Here is a 22,382-nt window from a genome sequence, read left to right as displayed (position 1 = left end):
GCTCTGCGGAGTCAGGGGGTGAGTTACTCTCCACAGTATTCCTCGCCTCTGACCTGCTCTTGCAGCCACTGTGTTAATGTGGTGAATCCAGTTGAGCTTCTGGTCAATGGTAACCCCAAGGATGTTGACAGTGGGGGATTCAGTGATGGTTACACCATTGAATGTCAAGGAGCGATGGTTAGATTGTCCCTTATTGGTGATGGTCATTGCCTGCCATTAAATGTTACTTGCCACTTGTCAGCCCAAGCCTGAATATTGTCCAGATCATGTTGAATTTGAACATGGACAGCTTCGGTGTCTGAGGGGTCATGAATAGTGCTGAACATTGTGCAATCATCGGCGAACATCCCCACTTCTAACCTTATGATGGATGAAAGGTCATTGATGATGCAGCTGAAATGGTTGGGCCTAGGACACTACCCCGAGGGACTCATGCAGAGATGTCCTGGAGCTGAGATGACTGACACTCCAAAACCACAACCATCTTCCTATGTACCAGGTATGATTCCAACCAGCGGAATTTGCCTCCTGATACCCATTGATTCCAGTTTTGCGAAGGCTCCTTGATGCCGCACTCGGTCAAATGTGGCCTTGCAAGGACTTTCACTCTCACCTCACCTCTGGGATTCAGCTCTTTGGTCCATGTTTGAACCAAGGCTGTAATGAGGTCGGGAGCTGACTCTGGCGAAACCCAAACTGGGCGTCACTGAGCAGGTTATTGCTGAGCAGGTGCTGCTTGATAGCACTGTTGATGACCCCTTCCATCACTTTACTGATGATCAAGAGTAGACTGATTGGGCGGTATTTGGCTGGGTTGGGTTTGTCCTGCTTTTTGTGTTCAGGGCAATTTTCCACATTGCCGGGTAGATGCCAGTGTTGCAATTGTACTGGAAGAGCTTGGCTATGGAACCGGCAAGTTCTGGAGCACAAGTCTGGAATGTTATCAGGGCCCATTGCCTTAGCAGTATCCAGTGCCTCCAACTGTTTCTTGATATCATGTGGAGTGGATCGACTTGGCTGGAGACTGGCAGCTGAGATGTTGGGGACCACTGGGACCCGCTCTTTGCTCCAATGCATCATGAATTTAGGCTTGCTATTTTTCACATGTAACTATTCATATCTGCACACTCTCACCCGTATCCCAAAATCATGTCACACATTCTTGACTCTCAGATGTGCTGATGAAAAGATCAAAGTGAGTCTGTCTTTCTTATCTCCTGCAGTTATGGTGCTGATATTTCATGTAGTGGCCGGACTTTTAAATGTGGATTTCTTTAAAACAAAGTTCATGGACAAGGATGGAAGTATTTCCAAGAGAAAGTGATCAACTTATTCATCCCATCTACACATTCCAGACTTTCTCAAGAATGTAGGTGGATAGGAGATTGATATATTCCATTCAACCACACCCAAGGTGAGTTATTCCAATTCCCTTATTGTCCAGGACAATATATTCACAATATCTTTAAAACAGAAATTAAACATTCCCATTTGATTTCAGGGATTAACATATTCTGTTTGTTCTTTATTGTCAATGACAGGCTGGGGTTGTTCCGCTTGGAGCAAAGGAGGTTGAGGGGAGATTTGATAGAGGTGGACAAGCTTCTGACAGGTTAAATAAGGTGGACAAAGAAAAGCTGTTCCCATTAGCTGATGGGACAAGGATGAGGGGGACAGAGATTTAAGTTTTGGGTCAGAGATGCGGGGGCTGGGGGATGTGAGGAAGAATATTTTGATGCAGCGAATGGTAATGACCTGAAACTCGCTGCCTACGAGGGTGGAGGAAGTGGAGACAACAAACAATTACAAAGGAAATTGAATGGGCATTGGGGGAGTTTCAAACAGAAATGCTGACTAAATATCTCTGAACTTCCTCACACCCTGTCACTCTGTGATTCTTGTGAAATTTGAAACCAGGTATTCGCAACAAGACTCAAAGAGCATCAGCCCACTGGAGGCTGAGACCGGCCAGTCCAGCAGAAAGAAACCCTCCGACCCTCCCCATTGACCAACTGTGAGAATGAACAAAATGCAGTCCTGGATGTAATTGAGAGCAGAAACAACAACAGCAGAATCCAACCTGTGTGATCACTTGTGAACTCGCTGGTGTGTCTCCAGGTTGGATGACTGAGTGAATCCCTTCCTGCACTGAGAGCAGGTGAACGGTCTCTCCCCAGTGTGAACTCGCTGGTGTCTACGCAGGTGGAATGAAAGACTGAATCTCTTCTCACACACAGAGCAGGTGAATGGCCTCTCCCCAGTGTGAACTCGCTGGTGTGACTGCAGGGTGGATGACTGAGTGAGTCCCTTCCCACACTGAGAACAGGTGAATGGCCTCTCCCCAGTGTGAACTCGCTGGTGTGACTGCAGGGTGGATGACTGAGTGAATCCCTTCCCACACTGAGAACAGGTGAATGGCCTCTCCCCAGTGTGAACTCGCTGGTGTGTCTGCAGGTTGGATAAATCTCTGAATCCCTTCCCACAGTGAGAGCAGGTGAATGGTCTCTCCCCAGTGTGACCTCGCTGGTGTGTCTGCAGACTGGATGAATGACTGAATCCCTTCCCGCACTCAGAGCAGATGAAGGGTCTCTCCCCAGAGTGAACTCGCTGGTGTGACTGGAGGATGGATAACCGAGTGAATCCTTTCCCACACCAAGAGCAGGTGAATGGCCTTTCTCCCGTATGAATACGTCGATGAGCTTGCAGCTCTGATGGGGCTCAGTATCCCTTCCCGCAGTCCACACATATCCACGGTTTTTCCATGTTTTGAGTCTCCTTGTATCCCTGCAGTTCGGACAACCTGTTGAAGCCGTGAAAACAGGTGTGCGGTTTCTCCCCACTGTGAATAGATGTCAGGCTGTGTAAGTGGTGAAAGCTCTTTCCACAGTCAGTGCACTGGAACACTCTCACTCGGGTGTGTGTGTGTCTCGCTGCTTGTCCATCCACACTAATGTTTAGAATCTTTTGAAGTTGACAGACCGGTCAAACATTTCTCTGATATTCACGTCCCAAGGAATCCAGTGATTTTGTCCAAAATGCACATCACGTCTGAGATTTCTGTCAGTGATTTCTCCTCTTCCAATATCCTGTAAAAACAATTTAGAAAATATCTCACTGTCAGTACAGGATAGAAATTCAAAACAGACAATTCAAGTTTCTCTGGAATGTGCTTTCCTCTCTCATTCCCCAAGAGCTGTAAATTCAGGCTGATTGACAGATCCATGCTCACTGCTTCCTGCCCTGGACACAGATCATAGGAAATAGTTGCTGCTGTTGACCATTCGGCCCATCGAGCCTGCTGAACCATTCAATGAGCTCACTGACCGATTTACCTCTGCCAGATTATCCCCCATATCTCTTGATATCTTCAATGTCTAGAAATATATCAATCCCCTGCTTGAGCATACTTTATGACTAGGTTTCTGGTGTAGAGAATGCCAAAACTTCACCACATCCTTAAGTGAAGAAATCCCTCCTCATCTTAAATCTCTCTCTGTTTTCCCCATAACTCTTGACTCCCTTGTCCCCTCAATGATATATTCAATGATCTTCAGCCTTCACTGGTCCCTAAGGAAGAGAAACCCAGATAGTACAACACTCTGAGGGAAGCGATGACTGGAAATATAGCTAAGGTACTACATTACACAGCAAGAAAAGACATTAACTATATTTTAATACAAGACAATAAATAATATATGGGCGGCACAGTAGCACAGTGGTTAGCACTGCTGCTTCACAGCTCCAGGGACCTGGGTTCGATTCCCGGCTTGGGTCACTGTCTGTGTGGAGTTTGCACATTCTCCTCGTGTCTGCGTGGGTTTCCTCCGGGTGCTCCAGTTTCCTCCCACAGTCCAAAGATGTGCGGGTGAGGTTGATTGGCCATGCTAAAATTGCCCCTTAGTGTTCTGAGATGCATAGGTTAGAGGGATTAGTGGGTAAATGTGTCGGGATATGGGGGTAGGGCCTGGGTGGGATTGTGGTCGGTGCAGACTCGATGGGCCAAATGGCCTCTTTCTGCACTGTAGGGTTTCTATGATTTCTATGAACTGATATGGACCATTTAATAACACTAGACATTTCTCTGTCCTATATTAATTTACTGTCTCCTTAAATGTCAGCCATCGCCTGGGGAAACCAGCCCTTTAATTGTGAACATTAGAAAAGAGACCATCCTTTTAGACAAACAAATAAATGTGTCAAGCTGAGGAAGCAAAGGATATCAATGTCTTTAAGAGAGAGAGAGAGAGACTGGGCCAACCTTTCCAGAGTCTGCAGCCTCCCTGAATTCACTTCCTTTCCCTTCAGTTGCTGCAAGTCCCCAATTTCCCCCAGAATGAGAAAAGAAATGGAAAGGGGGAGAGAAGAAAGTGTTTTACTCACAGATGTTGGTTTCTTTTCGTTTATTACAAATACGTTAATACAAAACAATTAAAATACACAAAAGCACAAATGTGAAAAATACATTACCAATGGCTAACACCATCCATTTATCAGTTACTACCTTCTATTTAGGAATTGTTCACTAACGGTCATAGTTTTCCAGGGCATTGCCCTCTCAATACACCTCCATTTACAAATCATAATCTACAAAGTGACAAACATTAGTACAACACAACAAGAATAAACATTGCAGCATCTCCGCCGCCCTCCAGGGCACCGCCTCCCGGGTTTTTCCCCTGCCGGGGGATGCAACCCTCCAGAGGTACTCAGGTCCGGGGGTTCCACCTGACGGATGTTCGGCCGGAAGGAGGGGAAAGGAAAACCACCCCGAACCTACTCAATCCGGACTGCCTTCCGGATTTCCAGCCGGGATGGTGGGAAAGGCTCTCCGGGGTACTCCATTCGGCCTGCCTTCCCAATTTTTCTCCCAGAGGATAAAATCCCTCTGGTGTTACTATGTCTGCGGCTTCACCACCCAGAACTTTCCCCAACCGGATGTCACCCCTCCGGGGGTTACTCTATCCAGGGGGGGATGCCCCCCAGGCCACAAACAATGCAAAGAATTTCCGTTGGTTAGTACAAATACGATATTACAAAACAATTACAAATGTACAAAGAACAAATGTGAAAAATACATTACCGATGACTAACGCCATCCATTTATCAATTACTACCTTCCATTTCGGAAGGGTTCATCATCAATTACAGTTTTCCAGGGCATTGCCCTCTAAATACACCTCCATTTACAAATCATAATCTACAAAGTGACAAACACTAGTACAACACAACAAAAATAAACATTGCAGCATATCCGCCGCCCTCCAGGCGGCACGGTAGCACAGTGGTTAGCACTGCTGCTTCACAGCTCCAGGGTCCTGGGTTCGATTCCCGGCTCGGGTCACTGTCTGTGTGGAGTTTGCACATTCTCCTCGTGTCTGCGTGGGTTTCCTCCGGGTGCTCCGGTTTCCTCCCACAGTCCAAAGATGTGCGGGTTAGGTTGATTGGCTGGGTTAAAAATTGCCCCTTAGAGTCCTGAGATGCGTAGGTTAGAGGGATTAGTGGGTAAATATGTGGGGGTAGGGCCTGGGTGGGATTGTGGTCGGAGCAGACTCGATGGGCCGAATGGCCTCCTTCTGCACTGTAGGGTTTCTATGAATACACCTCCATTTACAAATCATAATCCACAAATCTACAAACATTAACACAGCACCACAACAACAAAAAATAAACACTGAAACATAACCACTACCCTCCAGGGCACCGCCTCCTGGGCCAGTCCCCAACCGGGGGATGCAACCCTCCAGAGGTACTCATATCCGGGGGTTACACCTTATGAATGTTCGGCCGGAGGGGGGAAATGGGGAAACCACCCCGGACCTACTCTATCGGAATCCCTTCTGGAGTTTAAGCCGGGGTGGTGGGAAAGGCTCTCCGGATACTCAATTCGGCCTGCCTTCCCAATTTTTCTCCCGGAGAATAAAATCCCTCCGGTGTTACTATGTCCGGGGCTTCACCACCCAGTATTTTCGCCAACTGGATGTCACACCCCCCCCCCCCGGGGGTTACTCTATCCAGGGGGGGATGCCCCCCAGGCCACAAATAACGCAAGGAAATAGACGGGGAGGGGGGTGCGGAACAAACCACCAACTATCATAACAGGAAAACCACATATTACAATAACAAACAATCCATGAACAACCATACAATTGTGAAACATTTCGGAGACATCGCCTTCCAGGGCTTCGCCCATCAACATTAAACCGTCCGAAGTTGACAAAGCTCAACTACAGTCTTCCAAAGTCCACCACTCCAGGCCAGATCTTCCAAAATCACACCCACTGGGGCTGCACCGTCTGGGGTCACACCTTCCGCGGCTGAACCTTCCTGAACCATAGTTCCCAAATTGCTCCTCCCTGGCTTGGGTCTTCCGAGATTGCATCTACCTGGGCCACGCCATTCAAGGCACAGGAATCCCAGCGAGAGCAACATTCAACAAGCCACAGCCGAGACAAAAAGTTCTTACACAAGTCATGAACCCAAGCACTTGAAACAGAAACTTCACGCCGACCAAGGCGCTCCTCCCAGCGGCCACATTTCCAAAAGCTCACCGCAAGGCGCGCATTAAGCCCGCCTTGAACTCCTTATCCTCTGCCTGCCCGCCCCCTGCCTGGAGCACACTATACTGGCCAACACGCAAAGCGAACGGCCAATATGGTGGACTGGCTGGACAATCCAATCTTTCCCACTCACAGATGTTGGTTTCTTTTTGTTTATTACAAATACGTTAATACAAAACAATTACAAAGACACAAAGAACAAATGTGAAAAAATACATTACCAATGGCTAACGCCATCCATTTATCAGTTACTACCTTCCATTTCGGAAGGGTTCCTCGTCAATTACAGTTTTCCAGGGCATTGCCCTCAAAATACACCTCCATTTACAAATCACAATCTACAAATCTACAAACATTAACACAACACTACAACTGTGCACAACAAAAATAAACACTGAAGCATAAGGGCACCGTCCCCTGGGTTTGTCCACCTGCCGGGGGATGCAACCCTCCAGTGGTACTCATATCCGGGGGTTACACCTTACGGATGTTCAGCCGGAGGGGGGAAATGGGGGAAACCACCCCGCCTACTCAATCCGGAATCCCTTCCGGAATTTCAGCCGGGGCGGTGGGAGAGTCTCTCCAGGGTACTCAGTTCGGGCCTGCCTTCCCAATATTTCTCCCGGAGAATAAAAATCCCTCTGGTGTTACTATGTCCGGGGCTTCACCACCCAGAACTTTCCCCAAGTGGATGTCACACCCCCCGGGGGTGACTTTATCCAGGGGGGGGATGCCCCCCAGGCCACAAATAATGCAAGAAAATAGACGGGGGCCGGAACAAACCACCAACTATCATAACAGGAAAACCACATATTACAATAACAAACAATCCATGAAAAATACATTACCGATGGCTCAACCCCATCCATTTATCAATTACTACCTTCCATTTCGGGAGGGTTCATCGTCAATTACAGTTTTCCAGGGCATTGCCCTCAAAATACACCTCCATTTACAAATCATAATCTACAAATCTACAAACATTAACACAACACTACAACTGTACACAACAAAAAATAAACACTGAAGCATAAGGGCACCGTCCCCTGGGTTTGTCCACCTGCCGGGGGATGCAACCCTCCAGTGGTACTCATATCCGGGGGTTACACCTTACGGATGTTCAGCCGGAGGGGGGAAATGGGGGAAACCACCCCGCCTACTCAATCCGGAATCCCTTCCGGAATTTCAGCCGGGGCGGTGGGAGAGTCTCTCCAGGGTACTCAGTTCGGGCCTGCCTTCCCAATTTTTCTCCCGGAGAATAAAAATCCCTCTGGTGTTACTATGTCCGGGGCTTCACCACCCAGAACTTTCCCCAAATGGATGTCACACCCCCCGGGGGTGACTCTATCCAGGGGGGGGAAGCCCCCCAGGCCACAAATAACGCAAGAAAATAGACAGGGGCCGGAACAAACCACCAACTATCATAACAGGAAAACCACATATTACAATAACAAACAATCCATGAACAACCATACAATTGTGAAACATTTCGGAGGCATCGCCTTCCAGAGCTTCGCCCATCAACATTCCACCGTCCGAAGTCGACAACGCTCAACTACAGTCCTCCAAAGTCCACCACTCCGGGCCAAAACTTCCAAAATCACACCCACTGGGGCTGCACCGTCTGGGGTCACACCTTCCGCGGCTGAACCTTCCGAAACCATAGTTCCCAAATGGCTCCTCCCTGGCTTGGGTCTTCCGAGATTGCATCTACCTGGGCCACGCCTTTCAAGGCACAGGAATCCCAGCGAGAGCAGCATTCAACAAGCCCCAGCCGAAACAAAAAGTTCTTGCACAAGTCACGAACCCAAGCACTTGAAACAGAAACTTCACGCCGACCAAGGCGTTCCTCCCAGCGGCCACATTTCCAAAAGCTCACCGCAAGGCGCGCATTAAGCCCGCCTTGAACTCCTTATCCTCTGCCCGCCCCCTGCCTGGAGCACACTATACTGGCCAACACGCAAAGCGAACGGCCAATATGGTGGACTGGCTGGACAATCCAATCTTTCCCACTCACAGATGTTGGTTTCTTTTTGTTTATTACAAATACGTTAATACAAAACAATTACAAAGACACAAAGAACAAATGTGAAAAAATACATTACCAATGGCTAACGCCATCCATTTATCAGTTACTATCTTCTATTTCGGAAGGGTTCACTAACGGTCATAGTTTTCCAGGGCATTGCCCTCTCAATACACCTCCAATTACAAATCATAATCTACAAAGTGACAAACATTAGTACAACACAACAAGAATAAACATTGCAGCATCTCCGCCGCCCTCCAGGGCACCGCCTCCCGGGTTTTTCCCCTGCCGGGGGATGCAACCCTCCAGAGGTACTCAGGTCCGGGGGTTCCACCTGACGGATGTTCGACTGGAGGCGGGGGGACAGGAAAACCACCCCGAACCTACTCAATCCGGACTGCCTTCCGGATTTTCGGCTGGGGCGGTGGGAAAAGCTCTCCGGGATACTCAATTCGGCCTGCCTTCCCAATTTTTCTCCCGGAGAACAAAACCCCCCCGGTGTTACCCCTCTGGGTGCCCCGGACACTTTCCCCAACTGGATGTCACACCCCCCGGGGGTCACTCTATCCGGGGGGGGGGGGGGGATGCCCCCCAGGCCACAAACAATGCAAAGATTTTCCGTTGGTTAGTACAAACACGATATTACAAAACAATTACAAATGAACAAAGAACAAATCTGAAGAATACATTACCGATGGCTAACACCATCCATTTATCAATTACTACCTTCCATTTCGGAAGGGTTCATCATCAATTACAGTTTTCCAGGGCATTGCCCTCAAAATACACCTCCATTTACAAATCATAATCTACAAATCTACAAACATTAACACAACACTACAACGATACACAACAAAAAATAAACACTGAAGCATAAGGGCACCGTCCCCTGGGTTTGTCCACCTGCCGGGGGATGCAACCCTCCAGTGGTACTCATATCCGGGGGTTACACCTTACGGATGTTCAGCCGGAGGGGGGAAATGGGGAAACCACCCCGCCTACTCAATCCGGAATCCCTTCCGGAATTTCAGCCGGGGCGGTGGGAGAGTCTCTCCAGGGTACTCAGTTCGGGCCTGCCTTCCCAATTTTTCTCCCAGAGAATAAAATCCCTCTGGTGTTACTATATCCGGGGCTTCACCACCCAGAACTTTCCCCAAGTGGATGTCACACCCCCGGGGGTGCCTTTATCCAGGGGGGGATGCCCCCCAGGCCACAAATAACGCAAGAGAATAGACGGGGGCCAGAACAAACCACCAACTATCATAACATGAAAACCACATATTACAATAACAAACAATCCCTGAACAACCATACAATTGTGAAACATTTCGGAGGCATCGCCTTCCAGAGCTTCGCCCATCAACATTCCACCGTCCGAAGTCGACAACGCTCAACTACAGTCCTCCAAAGTCCACCACTCCGGGCCAGATCTTCCAAAATCACACCCACTGGGGCTGCACCGTCTGGGGTCACACCTTCCGCGGCTGAACCTTCCGAAACCATAGTTCCCAAATGGCTCCTCCCTGGCTTGGGTCTTCCGAGATTGCATCTACCTGGGCCACGCCTTTCAAGGCACAGGAATCCCAGCGAGAGCAGCATTCAACAAGCCCCAGCCGAAACAAAAAAGTTCTTGCACAAGTCACGAACCCAAGCACTTGAAACAGAAACTTCACGCCGACCAAGGCGTTCCTCCCAGCGGCCACATTTCCAGACGTTTACCGCAAGGCGCGCATTAAGCCCGCCTTGAACTCCTTATCCTCTGCCCGCCCCCTGCCTGGAGCACACTATACTGGACAACACGCAAAGCGAACGGCCAATATGGTGGACTGGCTGGACAATCCAATCTTTCCCACTCACAGATGTTGGTTTCTTTTTGTTTATTACAAATACGTTAATACAAAACAATTACAAATACACAAAGAACAAATGTGAAAAAATACATTACTAATGGCTAACGCCATCCATTTATCAGTTACTACCTTCCATTTCGGAAGGGTTCATCGTCAATTACAGTTTTCCAGGGCATTGCCCTCAAAATACACCTCCATTGACAAATCATAATCTACAAATCTACAAACATTAACACAACACTACAACTGTACACAACAAAAAATAAACACTGAAGCATAAGGGCACCGTCCCCTGGGTTTGTCCACCTGCCGGGGGATGCAACCCTCCAGTGGTACTCATATCCGGGGGTTACACCTTACGGATGTTCAGCCGGAGGGGGGAAATGGGGGAAACCACCCCGCCTACTCAATCCGGAATCCCTTCCGGAATTTCAGCCGGGGCGGTGGGAGAGTCTCTCCAGGGTACTCAGTTCGGGCCTGCCTTCCCAATTTTTCTCCCGGAGAATAAAAATCCCTCTGGTGTTACTATGTCCGGGGCTTCACCACCCAGAACTTTCCCCAAGTGGATGTCACACCCCCCGGGGGTGACTTTATCCAGGGGGGGATGCCCCCCAGGCCACAAATAACGCAAGAAAATAGACGGGGGCCGGAACAAACCACCAACTACCATAACAGGAAAACCACATATTACAATAACAAACAATCCATGAAAAATACATTACCGATGGCTAACACCATCCATTTATCAATTACTACCTTCCATTTCGGAAGGGTTCATCGTCAATTACAGTTTTCCAGGGCATTGCCCTCAAAATACACCTCCATTTACAAATCATAATCTACAAATCTACAAACATTAACACAACACTACAACTGTACACAACACAAAATAAACACTGGAGCATAAGGGCACCGTCCCCTGGGTTTGTCCACCTGCCGGGGGATGCAACCCTCCAGTGGCACTCATATCCGGGGGTTACACCTTATGGATGTTCAGCCGGAGGGGGGAAATGGGGAAACCGCCCCGCCTACTCAATCCGGAATCCCTTCCGGAATTTCAGCCGGGGCGGTGGGAGAGTCTCTCCAGGGTACTCAGTTCGGGCCTGCCTTCCCAATTTTTCTCCCGGAGAATAAAATCCCTCTGGTGTTACTATGTCCGGGGCTTCACCACCCAGAGCATTTTCCCAAGTGGATGTCACACCCCCCGGGGGTGACTTTATCCAGGGGGGGATGCCCCCCAGGCCACAATAACGCAAGAAAATAGACGGGGGCCGGAACAAACCACCAACTACCATAACAGGAAAACCACATATTACAATAACAAACAATCCATGAACAACCATACAATTGTGAAACATTTCGGAGGCATCGCCTTCCAGAGCTTCGCCCATCAACATTCCACCGTCCGAAGTCGACAACGCTCAACTACAGTCCTCCAAAGTCCACCACTCCGGGCCAGAACTTCCAAAATCACACCCACTGGGGCTGCACCGTCTGGGGTCACACCTTCCGCGGCTGAACCTTCCGAAACCATAGTTCCCAAATGGCTCCTCCCTGGCTTGGGTCTTCCGAGATTGCATCTACCTGGGCCACGCCTTTCAAGGCACAGGAATCCCAGCGAGAGCAGCATTCAACAAGCCCCAGCCGAAACAAAAAGTTCTTGCACAAGTCACGAACCCAAGCACTTGAAACAGAAACTTCACGCCGACCAAGGCGTTCCTCCCAGCGGCCACATTTCCAAAAGCTCACCGCAAGGCGCGCATTAAGCCCGCCTTGAACTCCTTATCCTCTGCCCGCCCCCTGCCTGGAGCACACTCTACTGGCCAACACGCAAAGCGAACGGCCAATATGGTGGACTGGCTGGACAGTCCAATCTTTCCCACTCACAGATGTTGGTTTCTTTTTGTTTATTACAAATACGTTAATGCAAAACAATTACAAATACACAAAGAACAAAATGTGAAAAAATACATTACCAATGGCTAACGCCATCCATTTATCAGTTACTATCTTCTATTTCGGAAGGGTTCACTAACGGTCATAGTTTTCCAGGGCATTGCCCTCTCAATACACCTCCAATTACAAATCATAATCTACAAAGTGACAAACATTAGTACAACACAACAAGAATAAACATTGCAGCATATCCGCCGCCCTCCAGGGCACCGCCTCCCGGGTTTTTCCCCTGCCGGGGGATGCAACCCTCCAGAGGTACTCAGGTCCGGGGGTTCCACCTGACGGATGTTCGGCTGGAGGCGGGGGGATAGGAAAACCACCCCGAACCTACTCAATCCGGACTGCCTTCCGGATTTTCGGCTGGGGCGGTGGGAAAGGCTCTCCGGGATACTCAATTCGGCCTGCCTTCACAATTTTTCTCCCGGAGAATAAAACCCCCCGGTGTTACTATTCTGGGTGCCCCGGACACTTTCCCCAACTGGATGTCACACCCCCCGGGGGTCACTCTATCCAGGGGGGGAGAGGGGGGGGATACCCACCAGGCCACAAATAATGCAAAGATTTTCCGTTGGTTAGTACAAATACGATATTACAAAACAATTACAAATGGACAAAGAACAAATATGAAAAATACATTACCGATGGCTAACACCATCCATTTATCAATTACTATCTTCCATTTCGGAAGGGTTCATCGTCGATTACATTTTTCCAGGGCATTGCCCTCAAAATACACCTCCATTTACAAATCATAATCTACAAATCTACAAACATTAACACAACACTACAACTGTACACAACAAAAAATAAACACTGAAGCATAAGGGCACCGTCCCCTGGGTTTGTCCACCTGCCGGGGGATGCAACCCTCCAGTGGTACTCATATCCGGGGGTTACACCTTACGGATGGTCAGCCGGAGGGGGGAAATGGGGAAACCGCCCCGCCTACTCAATCCGGAATCTCTTCCGGAATTTCAGCCGGAGCGGTGGGAGAGTCTCTCCAGGGTACTCAGTTCGGGCCTGCCTTCCCAATTTTTCTCCCGGAGAATAAAAATCCCTCTGGTGTTACTATGTCCGGGGCTTCACCACCCAGAACTTTCCCCAAGTGGATGTCACACCTCCCGGGGGTGACTTTATCCAGGGGGGGATGCCCCCCAGGCCACAAATAACACAAGAAAATAGACGGGGGCCGGAACAAACCACCAACTACCATAACAGGAAAACCACATATTACAATAACAAACAATCCATGAAAAATACATTACCGATGGCTAACACCATCCATTTATCAATTACTACCTTCCATTTCGGAAGTGTTCATCGTCAATTACAGTTTTCCAGGGCATTGCCCTCAAAATACACCTCCATTTACAAATCATAATCTACAAATCTACAAACATTAACACAACACTACAACTGTACACAACAAAAAATAAACACTGAAGCATAAGGGCACCGTCCCCTGGGTTTGTCCACCTGCCGGGGGATGCAACCCTCCAGTGGTACTCATATCCGGGGGTTACACCTTACGGATGTTCAGCCGGAGGGGGGAAATGGGGAAACCACCCCGCCTCCTCAATCCGGAATCCCTTCCGGAATTTCAGCCGGGGCGGTGGGAGAGTCTCTCCAGGGTACTCAGTTCGGGCCTGCCTTCCCAATTTTTCTCCCGGAGAATAAAATCCCTCTGGTGTTACTATGTCCGGGGCTTCACCACCCAGAACTTTCCCCAAGTGGATGTCACACCCCCCGGGGGTGACTTTATCCAGGGGGGGATGCCCCCCAGGCCACAAATAACGCAAGAAAATAGACGGGGGCCGGAACAAACCACCAACTATCATAACAGAATAACCACATATTACAATAACAAACAATCCATGAACAACCATACAATTGTGAAACATTTCGGAGGCATCGCCTTCCAGAGCTTCGCCCATCAACATTCCACCGTCCGAAGTCGACAACGCTCAACTACAGTCCTCCAAAGTCCACCACTCCGGGCCAGATCTTCCAAAATCACACCCACTGGGGCTGCACCGTCTGGGGTCACACCTTCCGCGGCTGAACCTTCCGAAACCATAGTTCCCAAATGGCTCCTCCCTGGCTTGGGTCTTCCGAGATTGCATCTACCTGGGCCACGCCTTTCAAGGCACAGGAATCCCAGCGAGAGCAGCATTCAACAAGCCCCAGCCGAAACAAAAAGTTCTTGCACAAGTCACGAACCCAAGCACCTGAAACAGAAACTTCACGCCGACCAAGGCGTTCCTCCCAGCGGCCACATTTCCAAAAGCTCACCGCAAGGCGCGCATTAAGCCCGCCTTGAACTCCTTATCCTCTGCCCGCCCCCTGCCTGGAGCACACTATACTGGCCAACACGCAAAGCGAACGGCCAATATGGTGGACTGGCTGGACAATCCAATCTTTCCCACTCACAGATGTTGGCGACAGGAGCAAGTTTGAGTCTGTCTGAAGCTCAATCTTCATTCAGAGAGAGAGCAGCAGCTTTGCTGGGCAGGAGTGAGCAGCTGAACAAGCTCATTGTCCACTTCCGCATTCAGACAGTGGGGGAGCTCTGATTGGCTGGAGGACCCGAGCCCTTCCGGTCCTTCCACTCTTCCCATTGGCCAATACCTCAGCATGAAGGTCAAAAGTGGGCACTCCCTCGCACATGGCAGAGTCCCCTCTCCCTTGGACATGCGCAGTCCTGGGCCGGGGGTGGAGGGGGAGATCACCGAGCGGCTTCTCGCTCTGGCCGGAGCCGTCAGCCGGTTGCCTGGAAACCTTGGCTCGATGTGGTGCAGGGGAAGGGAATCAATGGTGGGGGTGGGGCTCCCGGGTCCGCGCGCCCGGGCCTGCGCACTGGAACCTGGAGACGTCACCGCGGAGAATTCTGATTCCTATTGGCTGATTCAGGCAGCGCTCCGTTGTGACGTCACAATGCGGAATGTAGCCAATGAGCTTCAGAGTGAAACTCCCTCCTCTGTCTTCCCCTCTACCGCGGCTACGTTCGCGGCCAGGTGTCCCTGGAGAGGGAGCATGCGGTGTCCACGGGCGAGGTTGACGCTTTCCGCGCCCGCTGGTCACCGCAGGGGTTGGGGTGCGTTATCGACCTGAATAATCACATTTTAATTTGATGTTTTTAAGTTTCCTTTGCATTTTGATTTCTGTTCGGGCTGTTCCCCCTCCTTTTTGGGGAGCTGCCCCTTTTACTTTGTCCTGATTTAATCTGAGTTTGTTTACTTGGTTTGGTTTGACCTAAAAAGAGGTCGCGGCCAGGTGTCCCTGGAGAGGGAGCATGCGGTGTCCACGGGCGAGGTTGACGCTTTCCGCGCCCGCTGGGCACCGCAGGGGTTGGGGTGCATTATTGACCCCAATAATCACAAAATAATTTGATGTTTTTAAGTTTCCTTTGTACTTTGATTTCTGTTCGGGCTGTTCCCCCTCCTTTTTGGGGAGCTGCCCCTTTTACTTTGTCCTGATTTAATCTGAGTTTGTTTATTTGGTTTGACCTAAAAAGAGGGCACCGCAGGGGTTGGGGTGCGTTATCGACCCTAATAATCACATTTTAATTTGATGTTTTTAAGTTTCCTTTGTACTTTGATTTTTGTTCGAGCTGTTCCCCTTCCTTTTGGGGAGCTGCCCTTTTTACTTTGTCCTGATTTAATTTGAGTTTGTTTATTTGTTTTGACCTTAAAAGAGGCCAACATCTGTGAGTAAAACCTTTTCCTTTCTTCCCCTTTCTATTTCTTTCCTCATTCCTGACTTCAATTTTTAACTTCCAGGTCACCACTTGATGCCTAAATAAAGATCCTCCTCACACTCTTCTTGTATCTGTAACCAGCTAATACAGTGTATTACACACATCGTCAGTCTGCTCACTTATGGCCAAATGTAAAACTTTAACGTGATGTCACCTTGAAGATTTCCACCTCTGTGTCCAGGACAGGAAGCAGTGAGCATGGATCTGTCAATCAGCCTCAATCAGCACCTTCAGGAGGATTGGGAGGGTGAATATTAGATACAGCAGAGTGAGAATGGAGGGAGTTTTCAAAATTTATTTTATTGTCACAAATCAGGTTACATTAACACTGCAATGAAGTGACTTTAAAATCTCCTAGAGTGTGTGGGATGGCGATTTACAGCTTTGAATGAGAGAGGAAAGAATATTCCATAGAAACTGGAACTGTCTGTTCTGAATTTCTATCCTATCATGGCAGTGATGACTCTTGTGAACTCCTTTTGACAGGATATCAGGAGGTGAGGATTTACAGACTGAAATCTCAAACCAAACGTCACATCAACATCTGACACTCAATTCATCGGAATCTGAATATATTGCCCTTTAAATGTTGAAGGAGAAATGTTTCTCTGTTCTGTCTGCTTCAGAAGATTTTAAACATCAATGTGACTGGAAAAGCACCGATATACACACACACACACACACACCCGAGTGAGAGTGTTCCAATGCACTGACTGTGGATAGAGCTTTAACCAGCTCCACAGCATTCACAGCAGGGAGAGACTGTACCCATGTTCTATGTGAGATTTAAATGATTGTTTAATCTGGAGAGTCACAAGGACACCCGCACCATGGAGAAACCGTGGAAATGTGAGGACTGTGGAAAAAGATTCAGATTCCCATCTCGGCTGGAAATTCATGGACACATTCACACTGAAGAGAGACCATTTACCTGCTCTCAGTGTGAGAAGGGATTCACTGAGTTACCCAGCCTGCAGAGACACAACATCACTCACTCTAATGACAGACCCTTTAAATGCTCTGATTGTGGGAGTGACTTCAAAAGCTCTCGGGAACTCATGTTCCACCAGCGCATTCACACTGAGTAGAGACCGTTCAGCTGCTCTCACTGCACAAAGAGGTTTAGAACATCATCCAACCTGTGGAAGCACCAGCGAATTTGCACCGGGGAGAGGTCATTCACCTGCTCTGAGTGTGGGAAGAGATGCAGAGATTCATCAAGCCTGCTGACACACCAACGGGTTCACACTGGGGAGAAACCATTCACCTGCTCTAAGTGTGGAAAACAATTCAGCGAGACATCCTCCCTGGCTAGGCACCAGCGGGTTCACACCGGGGAGAGAGCATTTGCCTGCACTGACTGTGGGAAGGGATTCAGTAATTCATCCACACTGCAGTCACACCAGCGAGTTCACACTGGGGAGAAACCATACACCTGCTCTGTGTGTGGGAAGGGATTCACTCAGTTTTCCCGTCTTTTGACACACAAAGTCACTCACACCAGTGAGAGACCCTTTAAATGCTCTGACTGTGGGAGTGGCTTCAAAAGCTCTCAGGAACTGATGGTCCACCAGCGCTTCCACTCGGAGGAGAGACCGTTCAGCTGCTCTCACTGCTCAAGGAGGTTTAGAACGTCATCCACACTGCGGAAACACCAGCGAGTTCACACTGGGGAGAGACCGTTCACTTGCTCTGTGTGTGGGAAGGGATTCACTCAGTCATCCAACCTGTGGAGACACCAGCGAGTTCACAAACAATTACAGGGGTTGGATTCTGCTGTTATTGCTGCTGTTAATCACATCCAGGACTGAACCATGTTCATTCTGACAGTTGGTGAAGTGGGATGGTCGGAGGGTTTCTTTCTGCTGGACTGGCCAGTCTCACGACTTTGCTCCCAGTGAGCTGATGCTCTTTGAGCCTGGGAGAGCACATTTCCACTGAAATGATCCACAAAAGCTGATGAAGGACATTTATTTTATCCTGGATAGTAAAGAGTGCTTTTCCTACCACTACAGGTAGATCTAAAATAAATACAGAAAGAGCTGGAAAAACACAGCAGCTCTGGCAGCATCTGTGGAGAGAGAAACAGAGTTAATGTTTCACGTCCAATGTAACTCTACTTCAGAACTAAAGAGAGGGAGAAATGTGATGGGTTTGATGCTGGTGAGAAAGGGGGGAGGGGCAGGTAGAACAAAGAGAAAGTCAGGGATTGGTTAGGGGGCGGGTGAGATTAAATGACAAAAATGTCCCGGAACAAAAGGCAAAGGGAGAGGTAATGGTTGTGGTAAAGAAACAAAGCATTGGCCCAGAGTAAGTGTTAATGGCAGAATAAAGGACAGCTCTGTCTGGAAGCAAAAAACATGAAAACAAGATGCAGACTGGCACTCGGCAAAAAACAAATCAAAATGGAGGAGAGAGTTCAGGGTGTGAAGTTGTTGAACTCAATGTTGAGTCCAGAAGACTGTAAAGTGCCTCATCGGAAGATGAGTGGCTGTTTGTCCAGCTTGTGTTGGGCTTCTCCGGAACATTGCAGCAGGCCGAGGACAGAAATGTGAGCGTGAGAGCAAGGTGGTGAATTCTAATGGCAAGCGGAAGGTCAGGGTCATGCTTGTGGACTGAGCAGAGGTGTTCCACAAAGAGGGCAGGGAACAGGCTGCAGATGAATTAAAGAGAAACCATTTGGGTCCAGAACATTGTGAACATCCTTTTACTCTGGTTGTCTTTGATCCTCAAGTCATTTTCTGTTTGTTTTAACCATGTTCTGTTTCATTAATAAACTTTCATCAGTAAAGGTGTTTGATTGTTCTGGACTTTTTCTGATGAGGTTGATGCACTTTAGGGAAAGTGGGTGAGAGGGGTTGGCAGGCTCTTTAACAGAAAGTGAGTCCCTCTAAGGTAATTGGCAAAGGGGTCAGGGGGGGAGATGAGATTATATTTTTTGACACAGTGAGTTGTTCTGATCTGCCTGAAAGCAGATTCAATAGAATCTTTCCAAAGGGTAAAGACTTGAAAGGGAAGAATTTGCAGGGCTGTGGGGTAAGAACAGAGCAGTTGGATGAATCAGAGAGTCCTTTCAAACAGATAGCAGGGGCACGATGGGCTGAATGGACTCCTCCTGCTGCCTGTCAATCTCAGCCTCCTGCTTTTGTGCAGGTTTGAAGGGCAGATTTCATTGCAGCCTCTTCCCTGTATATGAATTTAAAGAGACGGGTTCTCTTTAGCTCTGAGTGACTGACATAACAATTGGTTGGAGGCCCATTTCCCACTCAGTCCTCCAGCACCTTCCTGTCTCTCTATTATTGCGATGCACAGGGCAGTTTCCCAACTGGGGCGCAGGCCCCGTTATTCTCAGCTAAATTCAGCCCTCAGCTCTGTTGCCTGGCTGTCATTGACACGAGCAATAGAGAGACAGAAAGGAGCCGCAGGCGCAAAAGGGAAGTCGAACATGTGGCTTTAAATGAATTATTAGATCTCTGTAATGATCAATAATTTTTAAAAATGAATTCTAAACCCAGTGAGTAAATTAAAGAATCACACGACAAAACTTCAAGTTTTATGACTTTTACTCTGACAAACTGGAAGCAACAATGACTAAACACTTTTTGTAGGGAACATTGCCCTTAAACTGTAAAATTGAACGTTGTCCTTTTACTCTTAATCAAATACCTCACTGAATGGTTATGTTTTACTCTGCCTTGGAATGTTGACACTTAATTCTCCAAGAATGAGTCCAAGGTGATTTTTCACTCCCCAAGGGTTTATTTCCATTGTTTTCCTTTTCCAGTCTGGCAACCTTTAATCCCAGAGCTGTCCTTCACAGTGATGGTTCTCCTGGACATTTTCCCACTAACACAAGCAAGGTGAATCTTCCAGTCTTGTTTCACAATTCTCAGGAATTTGTGATCAACATTCGACATCGGAGCAGAAGTTGGTCATTTGGCCCTTTGAGTCTGCTCCAGCATTTATTTACATCATGGCTGATCTGTTTGTGTGGAGTTCCACATTCTTGTTACTTTCACCGATACTTTCGATGCCCTGATCTAACAAGAATTGGTATGAAGAAAAAATTCTGCTGTTGCTGGAATCTGAAACAAAAACAGAAAATGCTGGACAATCTCAGCAAGTCTGACAGCATCTGTAGAGAGAGAATAGAGACAACATTTTGAGTCAGGGTGACCCTTGGTCAGAGCTGAAGACAAGGAAATTTGGACAAAATTTATACTGTGAGGTTGAAGAATTGGGAAGCAATCTATTTAACCTGCTCTGAATCAATTTGTATCCGGTGTTAAACAGGAGACAAAGCTGCACCCAGTATTCAAGATGCAGTCTCAGCAACACCCTGTATAACTGAAGCATAACATCTTTACTTCTCTGTTCAATGTCTCTCATAATAAAGGATAACATTCCATTTGTTAGAACTTTGATTTATTTGAACTAAGATTTATGGGGGTTCTCTTGTTTACAATAACCTCCCTAATCGTAAATCACACCAGGTTCCAGTGTCTTAACCATATGGCAAGAAATAACACTTTAAATGGTGAATTCAGAAAGTTTATTAACCATTAAAAATGTAACAAGTCAGAAAGATGAAAAGCAAAGTGTCGATTAACAGTTAATAGAGAAAGTTTAACATTAACAATTGAACAGACTTCTCTCCATCCCTCTCAGACCAGGACATGAAGTGACCGCTCCAAAAACATGGATAACTTGTAAAACCAACAGCTCTCCACACCTCTCTGTAAACATCTCTCCCTCCACCTCTCTCTACCTAATTACATATACATACATAGAACATAGAATCACTACAGTGCAGAAGGAGGCCATTCGGCCCATCGAGTCTGCACCAACCATAATCCCTCCCAGGCCCTATTCCCGGAACCCCACATATTTAACCTGTTAATCCCCCTGATAGCAGGGTTAATTTAGCATGGCCAATCAACCTTACCCGCACATTTCTGGACTGTGGGCGGAAACTGGAGCACCCGGAAGAAACCCACGCAGACACGGGGAGAATGTGCAAAGTCCACACAGACATTGATTGAGGCAGGAATTGAACCCAGATCCCTGGCGCTGTGAGGCAGCAGTGCTAACCATGTTGTCCGATTGGCTTCTCAAGACCACTTTTTATACTTTAAAAACGTCGAAAGCCTATCTTAACCAATCCCCATAAATCTTCAATTATAAACTAAAATAGACATGAGCTTTCGGGCAATTTAAAAACAAATGAACTGTTTGCTGAAAGAGTTAACTTTTCTACAGAACCTAAAGGGATGGTGAGTGAGCAGAAAAAACTTGGCACACAACTACACAAGTTAAAAAAACCTCTCGAACAACAAAACAAACTTAACTTTAAACTTCATCTATTAATTTTGTTTTAGTCCTCAACCTAATTCTTTTAATTTGATCAGTTTTTGTTGGGGATGGTTAAATTCTGTTCTTTATAAACTGGTTCACACATTTTGTAAATTTTACATGGGTTCAGAGAATCAGAACGCAGACTTTATCATCCTTATCCTTTTTCTTTTTTTGCCACCACTCCCTCTGTTTTGTGGGAGGGTCGTGGGGATTCCAATCAGAACTAATCATTTTATCATAAAAGTAAAATACTGTGGATGCTGGAATCTGAATAAAAACAGAAAATGCTGGAAAATCTCAGCAGGTCTGACAGCATCTGTGGAGAATCGAGCCAACGTTTCGATTCTGGATGACCCTTTATAAGAGCTCTTATGAAGTGTCATCCAAACTAGAAACACTGGTTCTATTCTCTAATCATTTTATCGCTAAGTTTCTTGTTCTTAGTTTCCAAATGGCAGGTAAGAGACCTGTCCGGTCCTCACTCGAGCTTTGATTTTTCACTGGCCATGCTTGGGTCAGATTATAACCATTAGAACCTACTCTGAGGTCTGCTTTTCAGTCTAGTGCGAATTGGAGTATACCGTCACTTCACCGACTATCAGGTCACAAGTCCCTCACAGTTCTTATCACAAATTGATGATAAATTAATTTAAACAATGCATGAGAACACTTCTTAATTTCTTTACCAACTACCTATCACTGTTTGTTGATTGGTCAGACCCCCTTTTTACAGATTCAGGTATCTCAGCCGCTGAACACCAGCCAATCCTGGGATAAGTTTAATTCTAACTCACTCTGAGTAAATATTCTCACCAGGTCCTCTGTCGGGGCCCTGCTAAGCAGCTTTAATGGTTCGTGATTGCAGAAACTGAGCAGTC

At 47.6% G+C, this 22,382-nt stretch overlaps 1 protein-coding gene and 1 pseudogene across 1 annotated transcript in view; one reads left to right on the top strand and one right to left on the bottom strand.

Moving 5' to 3' along the window:
- Positions 1–22,382, bottom strand: part of LOC144485612 (uncharacterized) — a 100,276-nt gene that overhangs the window by 31,264 nt on the left and 46,630 nt on the right. The window contains exons 7-8 of the mRNA XM_078203709.1: positions 21,757–21,764; positions 2,129–2,708 (exon numbers count right to left, since the gene is read on the bottom strand). Coding sequence (XP_078059835.1) covers positions 2,129–2,708; positions 21,757–21,764 — 588 coding nt within the window. The remainder of the gene's footprint in view (positions 1–2,128; positions 2,709–21,756; positions 21,765–22,382) is intronic.
- LOC144485595 (uncharacterized) lies at positions 17,208–17,960 on the top strand (annotated as a pseudogene).

Source organism: Mustelus asterias, unplaced genomic scaffold (genome assembly GCF_964213995.1).
Source record: "Mustelus asterias unplaced genomic scaffold, sMusAst1.hap1.1 HAP1_SCAFFOLD_201, whole genome shotgun sequence".
In the NCBI taxonomy this organism is placed as follows: Eukaryota; Metazoa; Chordata; class Chondrichthyes; order Carcharhiniformes; family Triakidae; genus Mustelus; species Mustelus asterias.
Note: the sequence above shows the minus strand (reverse complement) of the source record. Positions and strands in the feature narration are given on the sequence as shown.